The 23,853-nt window shown below is 40.3% G+C and overlaps 3 protein-coding genes across 4 annotated transcripts in view; all 3 read left to right on the top strand.

Annotated features, from left to right (window-relative positions):
• The window catches only part of LOC109464829 (serine/threonine-protein phosphatase alpha-2 isoform), a 13,032-nt gene extending 3,309 nt beyond the window's left edge, over nucleotides 1-9,723 (top strand). For both annotated transcript variants that reach the window (XM_019761908.1, XM_019761917.1), the window contains 6 exons: nucleotides 4,347-4,478; nucleotides 4,811-5,041; nucleotides 5,392-5,496; nucleotides 5,929-6,152; nucleotides 6,410-6,544; nucleotides 6,873-9,723. In XM_019761908.1, coding sequence (XP_019617467.1) covers nucleotides 4,347-4,478; nucleotides 4,811-5,041; nucleotides 5,392-5,496; nucleotides 5,929-6,152; nucleotides 6,410-6,544; nucleotides 6,873-7,031 — 986 coding nt within the window. In that variant the 3' untranslated portion in view covers nucleotides 7,032-9,723. The remainder of the gene's footprint in view (nucleotides 1-4,346; nucleotides 4,479-4,810; nucleotides 5,042-5,391; nucleotides 5,497-5,928; nucleotides 6,153-6,409; nucleotides 6,545-6,872) is intronic.
• Nucleotides 9,724-10,400: 677 nt separating this feature from the next.
• On the top strand, nucleotides 10,401-17,483 carry LOC109468035 (PR domain zinc finger protein 5-like). Its single transcript, XM_019766251.1, has 15 exons — nucleotides 10,401-10,475; nucleotides 10,880-11,175; nucleotides 11,383-11,471; nucleotides 11,775-11,903; nucleotides 12,183-12,309; nucleotides 12,696-13,240; nucleotides 13,557-13,799; nucleotides 14,253-14,384; nucleotides 14,715-14,847; nucleotides 15,188-15,388; nucleotides 15,528-15,578; nucleotides 15,764-15,945; nucleotides 16,071-16,179; nucleotides 16,429-16,586; nucleotides 16,908-17,483. The coding sequence occupies exons 2-15, from the start codon at nucleotides 10,881-10,883 to the stop codon at nucleotides 17,154-17,156; spliced, it is 2,643 nt and encodes an 880-aa protein (XP_019621810.1). The 5' UTR covers nucleotides 10,401-10,475; nucleotide 10,880; the 3' UTR covers nucleotides 17,157-17,483.
• A 2,217-nt stretch (nucleotides 17,484-19,700) lies between these two features.
• The window catches only part of LOC109465485 (trichohyalin-like), a 43,016-nt gene continuing 38,863 nt past the window's right edge, over nucleotides 19,701-23,853 (top strand). Inside the window, exon 1 of the mRNA XM_019762840.1 lies at nucleotides 19,701-20,061. The gene's annotated coding sequence lies outside the window, so the exon portion shown is untranslated. The remainder of the gene's footprint in view (nucleotides 20,062-23,853) is intronic.

Below are 23,853 nucleotides of genomic sequence, written 5' to 3'. Positions count from 1 at the left end.
GGTCTGTATTCGTACACTGAGAGATTTGTCAATGGTAAGTACATTTTGTTCAGATAACTGTCATTAGCGATTACGCTCATCATGCTTCTATTTTTCCCCAGGTTTTGGAGCAGGAGCCCCGTGTGCCCACTTGAATGTCAGTGCTGCGATCTGTGTCCATCCATGACAGCATTTGAAGGTCGTTGATAATTGGTCGTGCCTTGGAAGGTAGGCTGAAACTGTATACATAGGTTCGTATTTGATTTTTAAAGTTGAGGCTTAGTTCGTGGTAATGGCATGCTTCTGGTTGGTTTCTTGCCAACTGTGATTACACGCACAACTAGGCATCCTATTCGGCTGATAGCCTCAAGGTGACCTTAAACCTTAATGCATGCATGTTGGGAATGTTCCATTGACGTAAGCTTGTCTGTCACAGTACTTGTTATGGAAGGAAAGCTTGTCGTTTTGTGTGTTTTTATTTCTGTTCGTACTGCTAGGTACCAAGCGCTGATACGCCCAAATGTAGTTTCCAACACACACAAGAATATGGCAGCCCAACTCCCATAGAAATGTATGGAAAAGATGGAACAAGAATTATGTTGCATTTGCTGGCAAATCTGTGTCCTTGCATGTTTCATCTAAATTATGTATGTACTTCATTACTGGTTAGTTTATTGGTATGAATAGTTTTATAATTGGACATGGCACTAATAATTCTACTGTTATATTGTAGTATGTGCCACTAGTCACTTACATGACAAGGACATCCTGAAATCCTGATGAAAATAATTGAAGAAGCTAATTAATTTTATGGGCATTGTCACTGAATAAAGGAAATCCAGCATGAGAAATGACGTTATTTTTTTTGTTCACAGATCATCCAGGACTGGGCTTCCGTTTCAACAGTTGTATTGTATAACCAGGCTGTGTAGGTAACCCAGTGTATTAAGCAGAAAGCTATGGGAAGACTCTGCCAAACATACCATTGCTAACATGGGAAACGGGTTGAACTTGTTCTTACCCCAGAAAGCGTAACAGTTATAGACAGCAATTTTTGCCATATTGTTAAAGAAATTAATCATGAAACTTTCACAGTGGTGTTGACAATGACTTCAATATTGTTACTTACCAAAGAAAAACCGGTGTTATCTTGCTACTTGTACATATGGTATCTTGAAAATGTAATACACAACATGCACGTACTAATCCAACATCCAGATAAAGGAATAGTGTAAAGAAAATCTTGTAAAAATTGTTCTCCACATGTATACATACATATTGTTCACAAATAAAATGAAGTTGTACAAAGCTAGATATTTTACACTTTCAAGTGTAAAATGTCGAGTCTGTTTTTTCTTCCCCAACTTGCTGATGCCATTCTATACCATGGTGTTGAGAATCAAAAAGTCATCAGTTAAACATTATATAATACTTGAAATGGTCAATGATTTGCACATCCCAACATTGGCTAAATGGTTTGAAAATTGTGGTTCACACATTCTTCAAGTGAACAGCTTTTGAAAATTTTATTTTCTGTCAACTTCCTTCCAAATTACTTTTTTATACTGATGCTCTGTGGTCTTTCCAGGTCCTAAATGTCTATTCACTGAAAAAGCTGCTGTTTAAATTTTTTACCTGTCTGACTGTAATATAACACCTGCTCCTTGTTCTTTTAACTCCCCTATCAAATAATTGAGTTGTTACTTGGCATTTCGAGCTACCTCGTGCCTAGCAGTACTGTTTTTCCTTTCATTTTGACAACCGCCTGTCATGAAAGTATTGGCCCGGACACTTATTATTCCAGACCGCCGCTCTATTATAACAAGATCTGCCGACTGTAATTTCATTACATAACCCACAGGCTTTATAAATTCTCAAGTCCTCATGAAATATTGATAAGCCATCAGACAATGTAAAGTGTTATTTGGCCATCCAGCATGTTTTCTACCTCGAAACTCAAAGAATTGTCCTGGAATTACCCGTTAGAGTAGCCTCTTGGCACCAAACATGTATTGGTTACACCGTAACGCAGCAGGGAGGTAAAAATATATCTTCTCCCTGTGCGATGTTGAATCAGTTTAACACATGCGTCAGGTACTGTATCTGTTGCCAGGCAGATGATCCCAATGTATATACCCCGCAGCATGCGATGACTTCTTCCAATAAATCCAGCTGTGTCTGACGTAAAACCAGAAGACTGATGTTCCCATGACATCTCTTTATTGTAATAAGATGGGACGCCCATGATTGCATTAGGGAGCCAAGTGGAGGGCCATTGAACTTTGTCAATGGCTAAATATAGATTGCTGTGGTAGCAACACAGCCAAAGCTGCTGTGTAGAAACAAGTCTGTACCTTTAACCTTCACCACATGAAAGGGTATTACGTGCTCCAATGTCAGCAATTATTTTGTGTTACAAGTATTTGGAGTCTCGTATATTTACTGCAAAACAAAGATTTGGTAATGAGATAGGAGACTGGAAATTAATTTAGCAAATCCAACCTACATAATCAAGTAAATAGACACTGAAAGTAATTTTATGTACAGTGCATTCATCAAAATAAGAAATTGGCTGGAAGATATGATAGGATAATTGAACTGGGAACAAACAGAGTGAAGAATTTCCAGTAGCTTGTCAGTCAAGTGAGAAACACCCACATCTAGGATAAGACCTGTAGTCCAGAAGGCCCGCAAACCACAGAAACAAGCCCGTTAAGTCCGGTCTTGTGTGGTTATGGTGGAATGTCCTGTTTAGATAGTCACATGCCAGGGTTGTACTCAACCTTGTTCAGCAGACCAGCTCAGCCTACGTACATGTTGGGAATTTTTTTCCTGGCACTAGCGCATGCCTTACAGTCTTAGGTATCAGTGTTAGAGGGGTTGTTTGTCGAGTATGTCACGTACATGAAAACATAGTAGGAATAGAATCATAAATGGAACAGAAACATTTCTTTTTAGTTTGTGATTATTTTTCTTTTTTGAGTTGCATATTTTTCATGTTTACTTTCCCCCTCCTAAACCTGATGGGGACATAACAATATGGTAGATTTTGTTTGTCACATAAGAAGGCCACACACCAGGATATGTGTGTGATCTATTTCTGGCAGTGATATTTTCAGTTGTGACCTTGAACTATAGGGCTATTAGCGAGCAAACTTGGGGGTGACTTTTATATCAGCTTACCATTTAATGCTTTGTTTATCAAGAGTAGTTCTAAATATAAACTGGAAGATGACTCAAATGCGAACTTTTAATATTTTTTTTTGTTAGTGTCATCTAAAACGATTTAGTCGGATGATAACTACAAGAAACAGTCCAATTAAATAGATGCAAAGAGACATTTAAGTGTATAGAAGGTAACCACACCTTTGTTACCTTCGCCAAGAAGGTTATGTTTTCAGGGGCGTTCGTGTATGTGTGTGTGTGTGTGTGTGTCTGTCTGTCTGTCTGTCTGTAAACACGATAACTTGAGAAGGCCTTGATGGATTGTCTTGATACTTGGTAGGTGGGTAGGTCTTGATGAGACCTCAAAATGATTAGATTTTGGGCCCCCTAGCGGCTTGTTATGGTACTGCAGCTGAACTTCCGGTTTTGATATCTCATGATCTAGACATGCTATGGTGATGAAATTTGGATGGTAGGTAGCTCTTGTGCTGGGGAAGAAGTGACGTGAGTTTGGGCCCCCTAGCGGCTTGCTCTAGAACTGCAGGGATATATTCTTGAAAATATTCAAAAGGGGATAACTCAAGAACCGATTGACGGATCGTCGTGATTTTTGGTATGTAGGTAGCTTACGCGATGTTTAATATAATTATGTGACAATTATGCAAATATGGATGTAATTTGCATAATTTATGGGGAAATTCTATAAATCAGCTGCATTCCATGATAGGACAATTGAAGCTTGTGACATTGGTAATTGACAATGAGAGAAACACAGGAAGATATTGATTATGTTAATAATGACTTAATTTGCATAATTAATGAGAAAATTTTATAATTATGTAATGATAACTGCCTGGAATTTCATACTTGTGGTATTTGAAAGTTTAGTTGACGTGAACATCATTAAACACAATTTATTCAAATCAGGACCTCATTTGCATAATTTATTAGGAAATGCTAGAATGCATTGTTTGTTAACATATATAAGACTGTCTTTTGGTTGAGATTATGATAGAATGATTAATTCATGAAAATTAGGTTCCTATTTCTTAAATCAGGGGGGAATAATCTAATCTATAATTTGTCAGTCATAAAGTTTAACATCATTTGGCGAAGGTATGAGATCGGGGAACTCTAGTTTAGATATGAACCTGTTTGAGTCAAAGGTAGAAAGCTTGAAGTATCATGTTTTGTCCCGACAGTTCGTGGCTCCAGACCGGGAAAGAATGTGCAGTTGACAGAGAACGAGATCCGCGGCTTGTGTCTGAAGTCGCGGGAAATCTTCCTGAGCCAGCCCATCCTGCTGGAACTGGAGGCTCCGCTCAAGATCTGCGGTAAGAAACAAGATCTGGCTTGTACCATGTGATGTGGTATAGGTCCATTTCTGAGTAGTCAAGTTTTGCCAGGAATCGCTGACTGAAATAAGGGTGTCCAATAATTTTTGGCCTTAAGAAATGCCCTGTTGGCAAGATATTTTTAAGTTTTTCTATTTTCACAGTAAGAGGAGAAAGAAGTATTTTTCTATGTTTTGCCTAATGGAAATGTATGTTCACTGTGTCAAATTCACAATAGAAAGGTCATCTCAAAAACAGTCAGGTGTGTTACTTGTACAAGCAAATGGCTTGCTTCTGTTTGAAAACTTAATGTCTGAATTCTTTTTACCCAGGTGACATTCACGGTCAGTACTACGACTTGCTGCGTCTGTTCGAGTACGGAGGTTTCCCTCCGGAGAGTAACTACCTGTTCCTGGGGGATTACGTGGACCGCGGGAAACAGTCGCTGGAGACCATCTGCCTGCTGCTAGCGTACAAGATCAAGTATCCGGAGAACTTCTTCCTACTCAGAGGCAACCACGAGTGTGCCAGCATCAACCGCATCTACGGATTTTACGATGAGTGTAAGTAGGAAAGCAAGGTGTTGATGAGCACCTTGCAGTAGCTTTATTTAAAGTTGCACATCAGCCTGCTGTTACAGTTTATAGCTGAGATGTACATTGAGATGCATGTAGGTGGGGAAGATTGACAGGCAGATTGACAGGAGTTCAAAAGTTCAGACATAGGATATATCTCTGGCTGCAGCTGAATTTGGAGAATTCAGGCAGCTGAGGAGTGCATGAGGGACCCATGATACTTCCCAATCATTTTAGAGGGATAGGTCTGTTAAGTTGTCACTAGGGGCTTTTCCAGCACAAGTCTGCTAGGTTCAATGTGGGTTTTTCTAATGAAAATTGTATGTTGTTGTTCCCAGGTAAAAGAAGGTACACAATAAAGCTATGGAAGACGTTTACGGACTGTTTCAACTGCCTGCCCATCGCAGCCATCATAGACGAGAAGATCTTCTGTTGTCACGGAGGTGGGTCACAACTCTTTAACCCTTCCCAAGTTGATGGTTGCTGTAACGACTGCAAATGTGCCAAATTGAGTGGCACACAGCAGAAAATTTGATTGTTGTTAAAAGTATTTTCCACCTGTATTTTAGTCCTTGACATACAGACCTGGTTATTGCTGTGAAGAATATGCACGAAACGTCATATCACAGATAATTAGGAAGTAACTTGGATTGTAGTGGCTACTGAAAGAGGTTGAAAGAAATCATATTTTGGACCTTACACATTATTCATGTTGCTTATGAGTCTTGTCACTTGGGTTGTTGCAAGAGTTTCCTTATCATAGTTATCTTCTCGAAGGCTAAGATGCACCTGGTAAGAAACATTCCAAAATGATTTTCAGATTAGGAGGAGAGCTTTTTCTAAAATGTCAATGTTGTTCACTTGTTCTACCCCAGGACTGTCGCCTGACTTGCAATCCATGGAACAGATCCGTCGCATCATGCGGCCGACAGACGTGCCGGACCAGGGCCTGCTGTGCGACCTGTTGTGGTCAGACCCCGACAAGGACGTGATGGGCTGGGGGGAGAACGACCGCGGCGTGTCCTTCACGTTCGGCCCCGAGGTGGTCGCCAAGTTCCTACACAAACATGACCTGGACCTCATATGCAGAGCACATCAGGTGAGCAGTGGGGCCAGCAAGTGATGCATAAAAGTAAAGTACACATGGTACACTCTGCTGATCTAGTGTTGAGTCATGCTAGTAGAGCTGAAAAGTTCAAAGGAAAGCCTCTATAAAATCTACACTTCGTCTTTTTTTTCACATATCAGGAAAGTGCAAGTTGGTGTAAGATATGAGGTTTTTGACCCCATGTACAGTGTTTATAGGTTTTATTGTTGTAGCGCTACTAAGTTTGATATTTCTTCCTACGTCTACAGGTGGTGGAAGACGGTTACGAGTTCTTCGCCAAGCGACAGCTGGTCACGTTGTTCTCAGCCCCCAACTACTGCGGGGAGTTTGACAACGCCGGGGCAATGATGAGCGTAGACGAGACACTCATGTGTTCTTTCCAGGTGAGTTAGTTGTGCCTAGAACTATCTTACCAGTATGGCTGTAACGTCTGGCTTGTTGTACAAAATGCCAACATATCCTATGCATTGGAATAAAAAACACCACAAATTATGATGTACATTTTAAGGAGATAACATTCATGTAGAAAGTTGGAATTAGTTGTCCAGTTAAAACAATTTTGCAGTACAGAAGTAATATTTAGAAATGCAAATTCGTGAAAATAAAACTACTGCCAACATTTTACGTGCCAACATTTTATGTTTTACAGTGCCATTCATGTGCAATAAAGTTGTTTCATTGTTCTTATTTGTATTTTTGTTTTTTCCACAGATCTTGAAACCTGCCGACAAGAAGAAGTTCCCGTACGGTGGCTTGAACGCAGGCCGGCCTGTGACGCCACCCCGCGGCCAGAACAAAAACAAAAGGGCAAAGCATAGACTCCCTCTCCTTTCCCTTTGGCAATATATAGACAACTGCAGTGTAATGTAATGTAAAGTAAGGTCGGGGAGAGAATCATCAGAGGAAGGCAGGCTGAAATTCTGTTGCAGTTGGCCTCTCTAGTAGGTATTCCAGGTAGATGGGTATTGTTGTTAATTTGTGTTAGAGAAGAGACCCATACAAGCCGTCATGTGGCAAGGATTAAAACTAAGGTTAGGGACGAGTACTCCTGTAGAAAAGATACATTTTTCCACAGTCTCAAACACAGTGCAAGAGGAAAAAAAGTATTAGACCCCCCTCCATTTTTTGTTTGAAAAAAAGAACCACCTTGAGAATGGCCCTGGTTTAAGTTTTGTAAGCTTTTCTTATCTGTGTTGTGTTCTTGTCAGTACTAGCTAACTCTAAACTACTTTTCGCTTGCCAGACTCTCTTTCTGTTGCTTTCTTTCTTGCAGTTGTAAAAAGTTTCTGTTCCAAGTTGTCAGGCTTCAAATGAGCTTATCTCGTAGTATCTTAGCAGAGAAGAAATAGCCTAAATGGATGAGTGTTGAGTTAGAATTGATTCTTGAGGATCTAGAAGGGTAGGAAGTTGATTTGGAAGGATGTCTGATGACAGAGGTAGTAGTACAGTCGGCTGTGGAATGTTCCTGAAATGAACAGAGATTGGTACGATGTCAGAGGGTGTGTATGGGGTTTGAGAGGAGCTTGGGATGACTGACTGACTGAATGTATTTTATTTGCTGAAGTGTCATTTAGGTAGTTGAACATTCATTAATAAAGTTTGAAAATGCAGAATTAGCATACTCCCCCATGGAGGGGGGTTCTTTCCCCCTTGACATCAAACCCACACCTCCATGGATTTGTATTGGCCGATGCATTTTAAGACTGGAATGAAGAGATTGTAGGGTAATAGCTGAGAAGAGTGCACTGTATGTTGATTATATATAGGAGCTCAGATTGGTACCCATAGCACTGCATCTGTACATAACATCAGCTCATTTTTGTGTAGCCGATCATCATCACTGTGCTCAGTGTATAGCTATCCCAACTAGACTACATTTGTAATTATGACCGGAGTACATCTAGTGCAGTTTATATATGTCCCATACATGGCCTTGTTCTATTGTCTGTACATTGGTGCAAAAGTAGAAAGCTGTCTTGTAAAACAACCTTGATGGTAGGAAGTCTTCTCTACCCTGTATCCAAAGTGGTACGTCCCGGCTGACCTCTGGACTGCACTCCTTTGGACTGTACCACTCTTGAGCGGGGTGTAGTGTTGCCTTTTCCAGCAACGTTGGATTGGCACTGGATATTGTAAAATGTACAGTCAAAGAGAAACAAGTAGATACACTAGCAGCAGTGTCTAGCACTCAGGATATTAGAACTAAGATTTTCTCCATGTTTGTTAAAACTTGCTTGGCCATTAGGAACCCAATGTATATTCTCTGTTATACTTCGAAGTATCCCCCCAAATCGGCAGGGACAAAGCTATTGTAAGGGTTGATTTCTATTGTAACCTTGATTTTAACCATTTCCTGCCAACGCTTCATTTAGGCAGAGGACTTCTTCATAATGACTTCTAAATCTCCACAAGGCAATTCTTACACTTCTTAAAGTTTCCCAAAGGAAATTCTGCCTGTCATTACCTCAAAACACTGCTCAAATGTCGCTCTCTCGAGAACAACAGGGTATAACAACAATATTTGTCAACCCTTTTAGCTCTGTCTTATGTAAACTTCTGTGCTGACTTGTACAAGTATATATAGTATCTGTTGAAGGACTATTACATATGATAGGTTTTTTGTTTGTTACAATATTGACATGGGGAGGGGCATTATTACCAGCTTTAGGTTCTGCACGTAACACAAGAAAACCAAAATTTTCTTCAGTAAAGGATTTACTTTTCATAAACAATTGAGTAATTTCTTTGCAACCCACAAATGTGTGGAAAGGGAAGGTACATTTACTCTTTTATGGTTTTGTTTGAAGACTTTGTTTTTGTTTTGCTTCCCACTAGCACTGTATGTAAGGCTTTCTTTGACTGAGGGAATGAATTTTAAAAAAGTACGATTACAAACCAAATATTCTGTATTAAGTTGTAAGTAAGTGTTGTATTTCCAACACAGACATTTATGCTTTGTATCACTAGAAGCAAGTACATAACACCAGTACCATACATTGTAATCATTTTATGCGGGTTATATAACACTTTGCAAGAATTTTCGGGATCCAATGTCAACGAAAAATTAAGAACTGGCCCAAATTTCAGGGAAATGATGTATATGTGATGATCAGGCATGTTACACTAGTAGCAGAAACTACATATTGGTAAATGAAAGCGTGACAAAGCTACATAGTCAAAGACCGTTCCACACTTCTGACCTGGAATGGTCTGTACACAGTAGGCTGCTTGGTTTTCCTTCAAAAACTGCATCAATGTTAAACTGAACTTTCTTGTTAAACAATTTCTTTGTGACTCCTTAATGTACGTAGCTATATCATACACAAAAGCATCATCAACTGTCATCTTGTATATAATTTTAGATTCATGAAATTGTACTTGCGTCCTGTTATTGTATTTTTTTGGTGAATTTTGTAATAATGATAGGAATTTTTGAGTCCGGTATTTTCCCTCGATAAAGACACTGATTGTGATGTACTTTGTACCAGCTGTGACCTGGCTCTTTGTATGTTGTCCATGAATGGCAGTTTATTATTAAAGATGTAGTTTTGATACACCAAAAGATGTGTGGAGTAATGATGAGTTCTTTTTATGCTATCTTCCCTGAAAAGTAGCCTTGGTACTATCCATCTTAGTTACATGCACATTTCAATTGAAGGTTATGGACCAGACAACATCGAGAACACTAGCGTAGATGAGTTAACAGAGATTTATTTATTGTATTTCCAAAGGAGATTTTAAGAAAACCTTGAGAACTTAGTGGAAAATGAAAGGCCTTGCTAGGAGGAAAGCACTTGAGAAATGAAAGTTAAGTAGTGTAGGAAATATTATGAACCCAAAGAAAACCTTGTGTTTCGTGGCTTCAGAGTGTTTTGAGCAAACCAAATCGTTTGATCCTGCCGATTTGCTCCTTTGAAACTAAAAGAAGCCTGTCATGCCGAGAGTCGGCCGCTAGATGGGGCTAATAGACCATCACAGCACGGTAACATTACATGCATTTTTGATATGGATCGCTAGATGGGGCTAGTAGACTGTGCTGCGGATTTGGAAGGGTCGATTGCACAGAAGCAATGATAGGTTGAAGATGCAATACTAACTTAGTATGTTATGCTATTAAAATAAATAATATTACTTGAAATTATCGTATATTTATATATTGGTTGGTGTCAATTGGGCACATCAAGTGTAATTTTCATTCAGCTTTGTCTAAAATGAAGAAAGTGTATGTCCCCCAGCTCTGAATAGTCTGTTCCATACAATCAAACCGTAAATGTCTGTTTCGACATCATATTCTCGCTGAAATCACAAAATAAGGTAAGTTATCAAGTCTTTATGTATCAAATTTGATCAACAAACAGTCAAAAATTCACCGAGAACTAAAACTGTCCGTTCTGTGGAAATCAAAATAGTTTGAAACCCGTGTAGCAGTGAAATCGATCGCCGTGTAGTTTCTGTCCTTGTCCGCCATATTTTGATGTGCTGTAACATACAGAAATGGAAAGCCTGCTCCAAAAATGTGGAAGTGAGATAGGAATGGAAAGAATAGATATCGTAGAAAGAAATTTACTTAAACAGCGTACACATAATCATACAAAACATTTCACAAAAGGCCCCAATAGGTATCAAGTGACAATTTTATAATGTTGCAACTTGCATAGAAGATTACAACATGTGTACACAGCGACATAATAATTTGTCAACTTGAACCCATATCGAAGAATGGGTGACCACAATGCCATCAGCCTGGCCAGACAGCCCTTGTTCAGTGAGCAGACCCCAGACCTCAGCAGCTACATAGAGACCATCTACAGGTGCAAGGTCTGCCAGTTTCTTGGCGACACCACCGGGGTGGTGACAGAACACCTGAAGTCCGCTCACTTCTCCCAAAGCCTGGACCACTCCTATGCAGGGGGGCACATGACTGAGGACAGACCCCAGACAGAAAAAGTTTCTGATGACGATTCTGACAGGGAGCCATTTGATGATCACAATGATGAAGACGATATGCCATCAGGTACGGAAATGGATTGTTTGTACATGTAGCACTAAACAGTATGCAAAAAATGTTTCTGTGTGTTTGCTTGTTATTTTCACATATTAGGCATGTATGGCACACTGACTAGAAGTTAGTTCGAAGGTCCGAGAAAGGTTTGAGAAAAATTTATTTCATTTTCTATTTTTAATATCTTTCTTTAAAAAATGGTTCTATTTTTTTCCTCAGGTGTTGCAGCCAGATATGATGATGATTGGTCCACTGAAATGCCGGAAAGTCCTCATGACATCTCTTCGGAATTACTGAAGAAAAAGAAAGTAGGACATCAAACAACCTTGATTTGCACCTAGACTTTAACTTAAAAGTTGCTCAATGAAATAAAGCGTAGACTTACAGCTTACGACTATCTTTTTTTACTTAGAATATGATTAAGCTCTGCACAAGTAACCAATCAATGACCTTCCTTATGTCACTGAGGAAAAGTAGTGGATGCTACTTGAAACATCTGCTGATTTTCAATATGTATCCAGTTGCTTGAGAAACTGTTTTCTTGTGAATGACTTGATCTTTGGCTTGATCAACACAATGCTTAGTTCAAGTTTCTGGGTTTTTTTTTTCAGAATTACAGGTGCAGCACGGCAGGGTGCAGGTTAAGGTTCCCCACCCAGGAGCAGAGGGATCTACACGAGCAGTGCCACCTGCAGGAGGGCGGGGCGTCTGATGGCGCTTTCAGGTGCCCCACCTGTCAGGTAAGATCACCTGGTGCACCTGCTACAGCTGGTCCAACCAGGCCTCAAAATTCCCATCTTAAATTTGAGAACAAAAAGGAAAAAAAATGTCAGAAAAGACCAATGCTAAATGAAATGTCAGTAACATCAGGTATGTTGCCTAACCCCATAAATGAAACAAACTTGGTTAAGACAGCAGATTGCTATCATTACTGTATCATGTTAATGTTGTTCACTAACCAACAATGTTTTTTGAGGACATAACCTATTGAGGATTTCTGCTATGTCTTTTGTTTGCAGGTGGAGGAAGGCACCTGGGAAAACATGATGATTCACCTGGGCTCCCACAGCTGCGTGTTCCACCTGTACTGTGTCGTATGTAACTGTGGCTTCTCCAGGAAAGAGGAACTGGACAGACATCTGGCTGGTGTGGCTGGGTTTCTTTTGGTTTTTAAATTTAACAGATAGTGTGAGCTACAGTCAAACCTGTCCTGCTCAGGACCTGATAAAATCTGGTCAACATGTGGACAGGTGGTCTCTAGAGAAAGTTATCTAAAAACAAGGTCAAATTGGCCAGGTTGTCCTTATGTAGAGTTGACTCGTGCAGATTTGACTGTAATGCATTGTTTGAAGGTCTATATGACAAAGAACGATGCAACAATCCAGAGGAAAACATGCTCTTTGATGTGATATGCACAGTGTCACATATTTTATACTCTCATCAAGTAAAAAGTTTAAGTGTAAAACTGGATCCAGTAACCAGAAACACAACATTTTTCTTAGGTCTAACTGTTCTGTTATTTTTCCCCCTAGCCAAGCATGGTGTCAATCAACCAGACTGGCCTCTGCACTACAAACAGGTGCACACATGGAAATTTCACCACCAGACGCAGAAATTCAGCTGTCTCAAAAAGGACTGCAAGTCATACTTCTTCAACCAGGAAGAACTGGACATCCATAAAAGATGCCATGTTGATAAAAAGACCCACTTCCAATGCTACATCTGTATGCAAGCCGCTACAACCTGGCCTTCTATGAAGTCCCACTTCCTACAGTGTCACGGACAATTTTTGAAGGTCGAGGAAGGTGAAACGTTAGACAATGGAACAGAAGTTGAAGCTGTTGCCAAGCCTTTGTACATCCTGAAGGAATCAGAAGATACAGAGGTGTTAAGAAATGGAAAGCAGGAAAATGGACAGAGCAAAAGTCCTCAGGTCTCGAGACAGCAGCTGTCCTGGTTCTCCTGTACATGGGAAGGCTGCAAGGTCAAGTACAGGACTGAGGAACAGCTGGAGCTTCACAGCCGCTGCCACCTTGTTGAAGGGGACAGCACAGATTTCCAGTGTCCTTTCTGCCAGGCAGGTTTTCTTTCATTCAGTTTACAAATTTTGGGATAAACACAAAGGAATGGAAAGGAAGTTTTTGCAGTGTTTAAATTCATGATGGAACAAAACTGCAGCACAAAATCACATTCACAGATATAATTTTACAGTGAGGAGGCACTGCCAAAACCGCAAAATAAACCGTATTACTTAATTTACTCTTAGGAAGGGAACAAACAAACATTTGAAAGAAAACAAGCTAATTTGTCTTTGTTATTCAGAGAATTTAACGTATAGCAGGATTTCATTAAAATCTATAACTGTTCTTTCCCTGCCGTTGAACCCTTTCTAGACAGGACCAACTGACTGGGAAGCCATGCAGGACCACATAACCCAACACACGGACCTCCTGCACCTGACCTGCGAGGCCTGTAACAAGTCCTTCCCCACCACAGGACAACTGGACAAACACTTCAGCAAACAGCACCTGAACATGAAGGACACCCTGACCTTGGCACAGAAACAGAAGATGGCACGAAGGTCATTCCGCAGAAGGAAGAGGAAGTACAAATGTGAGAACAAGTTCTGTAAGAAGGTTAGAGACACTTGTGGAGACACCTATTTTTGTTACTACGTTTGTGCCTTTTTTCTTTAACCTTGCAATATGTGTGCAAGACAATTTCTCAGAGAAAACCTTTTCTTTCAAAGGAATATTTTTGGATGGAACAGACAATTTCTCAGGAAGAACTTTTCCTTCAAAGGAATATTTTTGGTTGGGGCAGCTGCATTCAAGATTATGTCAATATACAGTCAAAACTGCCTAGGCTACTGATAAAATCTGGTCTACATGTCTGTGGACAGGTGGGCTAGTATACTAATCTAGGTGGTCATTTGTACAGGTTCGACTGTATATATATATATATATATATACACATGTTATTTGAGTGAATAAGCTAACGCACTGACTTGGGATAGTTTGTGGAAAAAGTTTTCTGTCAGTGTTATTTTCTTCGTTTGGTCTTCACCCTTCTTTCTCATTTTTTTCTAGGTTCTCTTCTTCAAAGAGGAGGAGCTACATCTCCATGAGCAGTGTCACGTTGAGAACTCCCCAGACTTCAGGTGTTACGTCCTAGACTGTAGAAAGGCTCAGGATACATTTAAGAGTTGGATAAAACTAAAGGTACTGCCTTGTTCCATGTTGATGGAAAGGTATCTTTGACTGTAATTGCTAACACAAAGGATCAGAATTTTTTATTGTCACCTTACAGACTGGTCTAGGGTAGACATCTTAAAAAGGAGACTGTTAGGTCAATCCCTCCACAAATGTACTTATCGTAATCTCATTAAATAAATAAATGAATGAACTTGACTATAAATAAATAAAAAAATAAATAAATGAATGACATGTACACTAACTTGAGTTAATTTTGATTTACTTTGGGAAAAAAAGGACTGTTTGTTATTGAAGAACAACATTATGCATGACTTGTATTTTACACTTTTCTTCCAGTGTCACTTGGCATCTGCACATAACATTCACATAGCGGCCAGAGATACGTATACCGGTAAACAACCCAACAGACCAAAGAAAGACAACCTTCCCACCATGTGTGAGGTTTGCGGCAAAGTTCTCAGTGGAAGACGTGAGTTAATAAGCTACTACATGTAGATGTCCAGTTCTTGTGTTTTCCATTAATTGGTTTTCAGATTCATGAGGAAGGTACTTACTTAAATTTATCTACTTTTGCAGTGGTTTCATTTTATAGTAGGAGAGAAAATGAGGTTTCTGCAGTGTTTTCAATAGGCAATTAAACTAATTCTATAGTACAGTTGTATTCCTGATAGATAGATAAATAAATTCCTCATTTTATGACTTCGCAATTACTCCTGGTCAACTTTCATTTGTTTGTTCATTCATTCATTCATTCATTCATTCATTCATTCATTCATTCATTCATTGTTCCATTCATTCATGTCTTATAGGTAATCTGAGGAAACACATGAGAGTACATGAGGACCCCCTGAGGTGCCCACAGTGCCCCAAGTTTTCCACCACCCGTCCTCACATGCTGCGGGCACACATGGAGAAACACAGGGGGGAGGGCAGGTACCGCTGTAAGGAGTGTGGCTACTTCGCTCCCATACAGTCTGAACTCAAGAAACACATCCTGTGTGTGCACACTGGTAAGGAGAAATGTCGAAACTGTAGAATTTAATACCAAAGTTCTTAACACAACCACTTGTTTAACTACAGCTGACAGGACTTCACTAGTGATGAATGTGAATGAACATTTAAGGTGTTCTTCCTTCTGTTTTATTCCAGAGGACAGGCCCTACATGTGTGACCTCTGTGGAAAATTCTTCAAGTTTTTGGGTGAGATGATTTTTTTCATTCATTTCCAAAACACACCGAAAACAAAACCTCCATACTAGTACATGGAGGTAACATCTGTATAAAATTCACAAATATCATCTTGCCTCCTTTTAGATACCCGTATCATCAAAATGTATCTCAAATGAAGTGTCCTGTTGCTTAATGTGACAGCCGTTGTCTTTCAGGAAATCTAAACCACCATGTGCAGGTGATTCACTCAGACACTCGGCCTTTTGCCTGTAAGAAGTGTAACTATTCCTCCAAGTCCAAGGAAGGCCTGCTAAGACACAACAAGAGGGTACACTCAGACAACAAGATGTCATGTCCTCACTGTGGCTTCTCTACATGCAACAAGTCTGCTCTTGAGGTTTGTAAAAGCTGAATTTTACTTTCTTTTACAGTTTTTTTGGGGTAATTCTTTGTTCTCTGTTAGAAATGTATGGAAGAGAGGGTTGTACATCATTACATGTGTACATGACATTTTTTGTGCAGAAACACATGGACTTGCACAGTGAAGACCGCCAACACAAGTGCCCCCACTGTACCTACGGCTTCAAGGAGAGCAACGCCCTCAAGAGACATATTGAGGAAGTGCACTCAGGTGAGATGTGCAAACTAGTACGGGTAGGATGGTTTGCAAGAGTGTTGGTCCAATTTCTTCTTCAGAAGTTTTGTTACAATTTTTGCTTCAGAATGATTTCTACCAAAAGGGATGAACTTTCAAGCTAGGAAGTTTTTACTGTGTTCCTCCTTATCACTGAAAATAATGTAAATTGTACAAATGATGCAAATAATTTTTTCATAATCAAGCACGTGTTTTTTTACACCTTTCTTGTTCTCCTCACCACAGAGAAGCCCCTTCACCACTGCAGCAGGTGTAGTTACAGCAGTAGTAACCACATCCGCATGGAGGAGCATGAACTGGCTCATCTGGAGACGACCAGGTACAACTGTGAAATCTGCGACTTCAAGTCCAAGTGGAGGACATCCTTATTCCGACATTATAAGGTACCATAAACCTTGAAACATTTGCATTGATTTTCTTTTTAGTAGTATACCTAATACTGTGAATTCGTGTTTTGTACTACACGTATTTCTAGGTCTCGAAATACTTTTTCTGCACACCTGCACGTAACATTGAAAATTTCCTGCACAAGATAAATTTTACTTGCACCACTTGGAATTTAGGAGGCATGGAACACACTAAAAACTGTTTAGAAACCATTGCCATTAATTATTTCTTTTATACCTCATAATTGATAACAGTCAACGCAGCTAATAAAATTCCAGTTTAAAAAGCATGTTGTTTTTTTTCTGTTGAAAATCCAGACAGTGCACAACATTCAGAAACCCGTGGTGAAGTTAGCCAAGGCATCCCCAGCCTCAGATTCAAACATCCTCCCCTCCCTGGGGTCCGTGCAGATGGGCGTGGCTTCTGAGGAAACCGTGCCGGTGACGTCCACGGGAGAGATAGACGGCGCAACGGCCATCCTGATGGGGCTCGCTTACGGAGCTGCGAGTGCTAGTATTGGTAGTAACATGGAGGAATATGTCGTGAAGACTGTTGACTGGAGTTAATGATCCCTTTGATTTAGTTTGTTGTGTTTTATTTCTATCGAAGGGTCATAAATAAGTTGTTCACATCACAGTTATTTTGCAACAAAAATGACTGAATGATAGTTTAATAAAGAATGTATGAAGACCTTTTGTTGAGAATGTTGGAGGAACTTTTACAAAACAGTTCAAAGGTATTTTGATACAAGTCCAGACATTGGCTGGTTGTACACAAGTCTATTATTGGAACTTTCCAGTATGTAATGTAGCAACCTGTTTTGGTTCCTTTCAGTTATAGGAATGTTGGTTCCTTTAAGTTATAGGAATGTTGCTGTTTATAAATATTAAAGAAGAAAAGAATAACAGCTATTTGTTGCCTTGTACTAGTTTGTGATTTTTCCTTGTTTGTGTCGACCATTGCTTCTTTATTTGTGGTAGATTGTGGTGGCAAGCCTTTTCATTTTCATTGTTTGAAACATTAACATAAATACACATTTTATCTTTTTTTACAAGGGTATAATGTATCAAAATTGACCTGAAAATATTTGACACCGAAATTGCTGATGTCTCTTCCGTGTTGAATATGTAATCTGTTTCAAAGAAATAACCTCGTGTCCTTGGTTCAGCCAGTCAGTCTATCAGGGGTAAATATCCTTGTCTGAGTCTATATAGAGACAATGTATCTATTTAACACTATTTCTGCTATATTCATCATGCAGACATACCGTAGGTCCTTGAATTCACTGGCAGAAGTCATTTATTACTGTCTCAAGGTCAGAAAAAATGAAATTCAAAGTAACGCTACGAGCATGACTTTGTAATGAGGTGATATCTTAGCTCTGAAGTTTTTAGTCTTCAACATCAGAAAGCAAAATTTGACATTTAGTTTTCATCAGAAAGCAAAATTTGACATTAAGTATTGTTCCAATGTCCCTACGATCATATATTTCGATATGGAGCAAATGTAGGTGAACAGGTGTACAAATATCCGGTAAACAAAACTCCCCCGTGCGGGTGAGCGGAGTGGTATCGTCCGTAATTTCCCAGCATGCCGTTGTTTTGGCGCCGTATTTGGCCTGTCAAGGTAGCAGGTCACAGTATTAATGGGCGACCCCCGGGGACGATGACGCGGGTATAGAAAGTAGTGCAGCGAATATTCTTGAAGGCTGGGTAGAAAGCCTGATAAGAGCGTCAGCCAGATGTAAATTGTGCTGTGTGGTGTAGAAATGTATCGGGTTTGAGACTGTATGATTTGATTTGTGAAGGTTTTCCAGTTCGTGTATAAATGCGCCGTATTGTGCAACTGGCTTTCCGGGTGAGTCGGCTGCAGTTCAGGTCACGTCCGTAGGAGGCGATTTCAAAGTGTACGTTACGAGCAGATACGCCGACGGGTATTTTTTGGTTTCTAGATATTTTGTAGTTTGTACCTTCTTCTCAAACATATTCGATTTTCGTATTTGTGAAGTGCACCCTGCTATAATTTTTACCGCGTCGAAGTGAGTCATCTTGGGGTCCTTAACTATAGAAATCCCCATAGGGCGAAAACTGTGTTCTGCTACCTTCAATAGACACGGGAATTGGCCATTAATTCCAAGCAGCGGTATTTTCGACCAAATTTTCTTGGTATACCAAGTACTGACGTAGACTCACTTGAAATGTACCAGTTTGTTTCACCGTCAGACCCCCGTTGCCATGGCAACGGCCCGCTATGACCGCCGCCTATGCTTAACTATAGGACTTAGTAGGGAAGTGCCACCGCCCCGAAGCCGCGTTCACCCCCCCCCCTTTTTGCCGTAACAAGCCTTACACTAAGTAAAAATCACTCTAAATGATAGAGTAGGCACTGATGATCATTGTTAACAAGAAAGAGAGGGCCAGAATAGTACATTTTATTGGATAATGGGACCACTAAATGGCCCCTCGTACGGGCCTTGGACGGGCCCTAGCCCTATGGCAGGTGCCGAAGTGCAAAGTTGGCAATATCTCAGCAACCGTTTGGAGTTGTGAACTAAAATTTGGCCAGGTTTCGCATCTTGTCTAGTTTTGTCGACTGAGCGAAAGAAAATCCAAGGTCAAGTTGGTTCAAGGTAGCAGGTCACAGTATTAATGGGCGACCCCCGGGGACGATGACGCGGGTATAGAAAGTAGTGCAGCGAATATTCTTGAAGGCTGGGTAGAAAGCCTGATAAGAGCGTCAGCCAGATGTAAATTGTGCTGTGTGGTGTAGAAATGTATCGGGTTTGAGACTGTATGATTTGATTTGTGAAGGTTTTCCAGTTCGTGTATAAATGCGCCGTATTGTGCAACTGGCTTTCCGGGTGAGTCGGCTGCAGTTCAGGTCACGTCCGTAGGAGGCGATTTCAAAGTGTACGTTACGAGCAGATACGCCGACGGGATTTTTTGGTTTCTAGATATTTTGTAGTTTGTACCTTCTTCTCAAACATATTCGATTTTCGTATTTGTGAAGTGCACCCTGCTATAATTTTTACCGCGTCGAAGTGAGTCATCTTGGGGTCCTTAACTATAGAAATCCCCATAGGGCGAAAACTGTGTTCTGCTACCTCAATCACAGCTGGGCGGGTTTTCCAACTGCCGCCCTCCCCATTCTCCTCACCTGGCAAAAGACGCGATCAAGTTTCTCCCGACCCCTCGCGATCTTGTACAAACTAATAAGCGTACGACAGCAAAACAATTAAGGGTCTGAACTATAGGGGATCGGCGTAATTCGTCCACGCGGGAGCCACAGCGGAAGCGGTCACGACTTGGTCGGGAGGAGGAGCCGAGGTGGCCCGAAGGCGTCTGTCGGCTCGCACGTACGTAGCACCTCCGGGATTTATAAGACAACACGGCCACAACGTCTTGAAGTCAGCTTGCTTGAAGTCGGTCGTTGGGGTCGCGGATCCGGTGGTGTCACCGTGTAGCTAAAGAGGTAAGCGATCTTAGCGAACGGGCTAGAGTTTCAGTAATCAGGAAGTGAAGTTACCACGGCACGATTTCGAATGGAACTTGGAAAACCGTGTAGATTTCTCGCTACGTTGGTTTGTTTACCTTCCCGATACTGCACCGTAGTACTCACTGTACTGTGAAATGCGTTGTCTACTAACCCACTTGGACTGTTCAGGATTTAATCCCGGATCCTAGCTATAGGAGCTTTGTATGTCAAAATGCCACAACAGTCACCAATTTTAGCCCAGCATGTCGCCAAAAACACCATGAAAATCCAGTTTTTACGCTTATCACTCAAGCATGTCTTCGGTAGAAAATTATTCTGATGATTATCATGCAAGAGTTCGTGAGGATCGCGAATGTAAATGTGTTTGCCATTACGATAAGTGGTGTTATCATCCAGTTTGTTATCGTGGCAGTCTATTACAGGGGGTTTGATATGATAACCCCAGGGGCTGGTTTGACAACAGGTTATCATATCAACAAAAATAATTAACCCAAGGAGTGAGAGATAGCTGATAAAAAACCAAATTACGTGTGGCTGATCAAAGATTTCCTTTGTTACTACAAACTTTATAAGTTATTAATCCAAGCAGATGTTTGGTGTGTGCTGATAAGATGTTGAATCACCCATTAAAAGTGGTTAGGATAAATTCATTTATTTTGGTGATCACTTACTCTTGCGGGATGGAGGTTTTCAATGGAGTTATAAGGTAATAACCAAAAATAAAAACCACTGAAAATATCAGACGTGCCATCCAAAATGTACTAGTAGTAGTATTGGTACAGTGGCAGTTATGTTACTCATAGACCAATCATATAGATGTCCTACTTTACTTGTACAGTCTTCACACTCCCGTGATTACAAATAGGACGCATTTAGGAGGCATAACATGTCAGCCAAGTACGCAACCGGTAACCGTACCGGACGGGCCTTTATGCCACTTTGCAAGCGCTTCACAGCACTTTCGCACTACAAATAATCGCTGTTGAGTAAGAATGTGTAGAATTTCACCTGTTTAGAACTGTGGGTGTCATGTGGTGAATGGTTTCCCTAAACTTGGGCAGAGCATGACATTTTGGGTCACTGATGCTTTTCTGATCCGATTCAAGCTCGGAAGTGCCTAACATACAATTAGAGTCAAGGTAACAAAGCAAAAATGTGGAATGGTGTGGAACAAACTATATCAGCACGTTGTTTTGGTCAGAAACAATTTATATTATAGTTACTAGTATCATTTTTTCCCCCAGCCAGTCATACCCTATATTGCCAGCAACAGGTTGCAACTCACACGCATGCAATAAAGTTATGTAAACTTAAAGCTATAATAGTATAAAGCTTTTTATGATACCCTTTTTACAAGCCTAATTCCTAGGTCTAGGTGTACTTTTGAATTACAGTGTCAAAGTTGACTAGCCATTTGCAGGGCTTGAAATCTTTTTTTTCCTGTGCAGGTAAATTGAAAATTTCCTGCAGCAGACAAATCTTACCTGCACTACTGAGATTTATACGTAGCAACAGTAAATGTAGCAAGCAAAAATCCACATATACCTACATCTACATGGCCTGGTGCAGGTTAGGTGCAGGTAGACATCAGAAATAGGTGCACAGGTCCAATTTTACCTGCACTAATCTGAATATGCAGGTGGTACTGACAGTATTTCTAGCCTTGTACTTGTCATTCCTGTACTTCACCTTCATCAGACAACTCTCGATTTGCTACATGTACGTCAAAGTCGTTACAGTCGTTACACTGATCACTCACCAATTAAACTGATCCGTCTGCGATCAAACAATAGATGAAAGGAAACTTCGGACAGTGTGACAGCGAAACCTGAACTGCTACCCCCAGAGGACTCATTTTCAACATTGTTCATATGTAAAACTTATAAAGACACTGACACAAAAGGCTTGTTTGAGAAGATTACTTCTTTGATGTACAGGAAAGTGTGAATGAAATGGATACAAGTAGGTGTCTTCAAAATGGGTTTGGCATAAGAAAGGGCAATTTTGTCTTGACCCAATTGTGACAATGTAAAGAAAATGGTCATGCAGTCCAAGGTTAGAAGGATTTTTTGTCATGTTTTATGAATATATCATTGTTTATGGCTTCGATGACCATGTAGGGATGAGCCACGAAGGATTGTATGGGAGGGGGGGTAGTAGATGAAAAAGTTACATCACAAGTAATACTGGAATATCACACTCTATAAAAACTTTTGAGGAGAGAAAAGTACAGATCCTGGTACTAGAAGAAAAAATTATAAGCGTGCTTTGTTGACCTAAAAAAGGACATCATAAAATTCTAACCTTCCGTCTCTCACAAATCCTTGCTATCTGTCCCTGCTACTAGGTTAAAAGTACATTGTAAAAATCCCAACCAAAGTTAGAAAGTTGGCACACCACTTTGGTATGGCAGTTTGTTTACTGTAAACCACGAAATATTTGCAGTTTATTCTTGCAGTGGCTTTGTACCATGAAATCATAACACCACAAATATGTGTTTTCTAATGCCTATTATATGCAGTACATGTACTTCAGAATTGTTTCAGCCACGAACTTTAAACACTGTAAAAAGGTTCTTTTCCTTCCTTTGATAACGTCAAATAACACCATTGCAAAGGTACATGCATTTACAGTGAATAGAAGTTAAAAGTAAAAAGGTAAGAGTTTGCTGATCACTTTAGCTTTCCCTTACTATGTCACGTCTAACACAGGTGTTCAAAGTCATGAGGCCTGCGAACACTGTCATACTTGGAAAGTTGCCAGTTTTACACTTTAACAAGTTCTTTACAGTTACATTCAGACTTTTGTAGTAGGATTATATCTGAAATTTTGCCACTGTTTGCAGTAATGTTGTCAGTTTTAGCCTGGGGCATAGGAACAATGATATAAAAATGTGTGAAAGAATTGCGTGTTACGCAGCTTTTTACCATAATTATACTAGGCTCATAACAGTAGCACTTGTTCAGTAAGGTAAAGTAAAGCTGGCTTACATCTCTCGAGTCCTGTATTTGTTACAAAATGGCTCAACAGCAAGGACATGCATGGTCACAGTGTTGCCATTTAGATTTGTATTATGTAATAAATTTGCCATGTCTGACTTGTATAGAAAATACTGAGTGCAGGAAAAACATTCAGAAGATGTGTGTTCCTGTCTCCAGCATCAAATGTTTCCGGTGTGTGTGTTGTAATACTGGCAACGGTAGAAACATTAAAAAGTCCTCTGAAAAGGACTGTGTTTGCTTGATCATGACGCTAAAAGTTGTTCATCTTGACTAAACGTCATTATGTCAAGACTCTGTCAAAAAGGCATTACAGAGGCAAAAAGGTTATCAAATAAGAACAAACCCATTATGGTGGCCTAACTTTTGTTGGAAATCTTTGCCGTAGGCTTCTGTTTGTAAGCCTTCCAAACACGGGCACAATGATTTGGGGGTGATAACCGTAATGCTTCGGAGGTTTTACAGGGCCACTAGGTAAGACCACGGTGGGTTTGGAATGTTGAAACAGGTCAAACGCGGGAAAGAAAAGGCTTCGGGTGTCGTAGGATGACGAACAAACACCTCGTGTTGACACATTTCCCAGCCCAGCTCTTTCTACGCAAACACAGGTAACGGTTTTTTGCTTTCCTGTGGTCACACCAAAAATTAGCCAAAAATAAGCCAGCGAGGCATTTCGGGTGCAATATTTTACCTCCATGTGGTCATGAATAACCTGTAGCCATGGTAACTGAATAAACAAATGGTAAGATGCCCGGAAGATGCTCGATTT

This window comes from Branchiostoma belcheri, unplaced genomic scaffold (assembly GCF_001625305.1).
Source record: "Branchiostoma belcheri isolate BF01 breed outbred unplaced genomic scaffold, Haploidv18h27 scaffold1, whole genome shotgun sequence".
In the NCBI taxonomy this organism is placed as follows: Eukaryota; Metazoa; Chordata; class Leptocardii; order Amphioxiformes; family Branchiostomatidae; genus Branchiostoma; species Branchiostoma belcheri.
Note: the sequence above shows the minus strand (reverse complement) of the source record. Positions and strands in the feature narration are given on the sequence as shown.

Coding starts and splice junctions, on each gene's coding strand:
- LOC109468035 (XM_019766251.1), top strand. CDS start 10,881: ATGGGTGACCACAATGCCATCAGCCTGGCCAGACAGCCCTTGTTCAGT. Junction 15,579..15,763: donor AAAATTCTTCAAGTTTTTGG/GTGAGATGATTT, acceptor GTTGTCTTTCAG/GAAATCTAAACCACCATGTG. Junction 16,180..16,428: donor TATTGAGGAAGTGCACTCAG/GTGAGATGTGCA, acceptor TCCTCACCACAG/AGAAGCCCCTTCACCACTGC.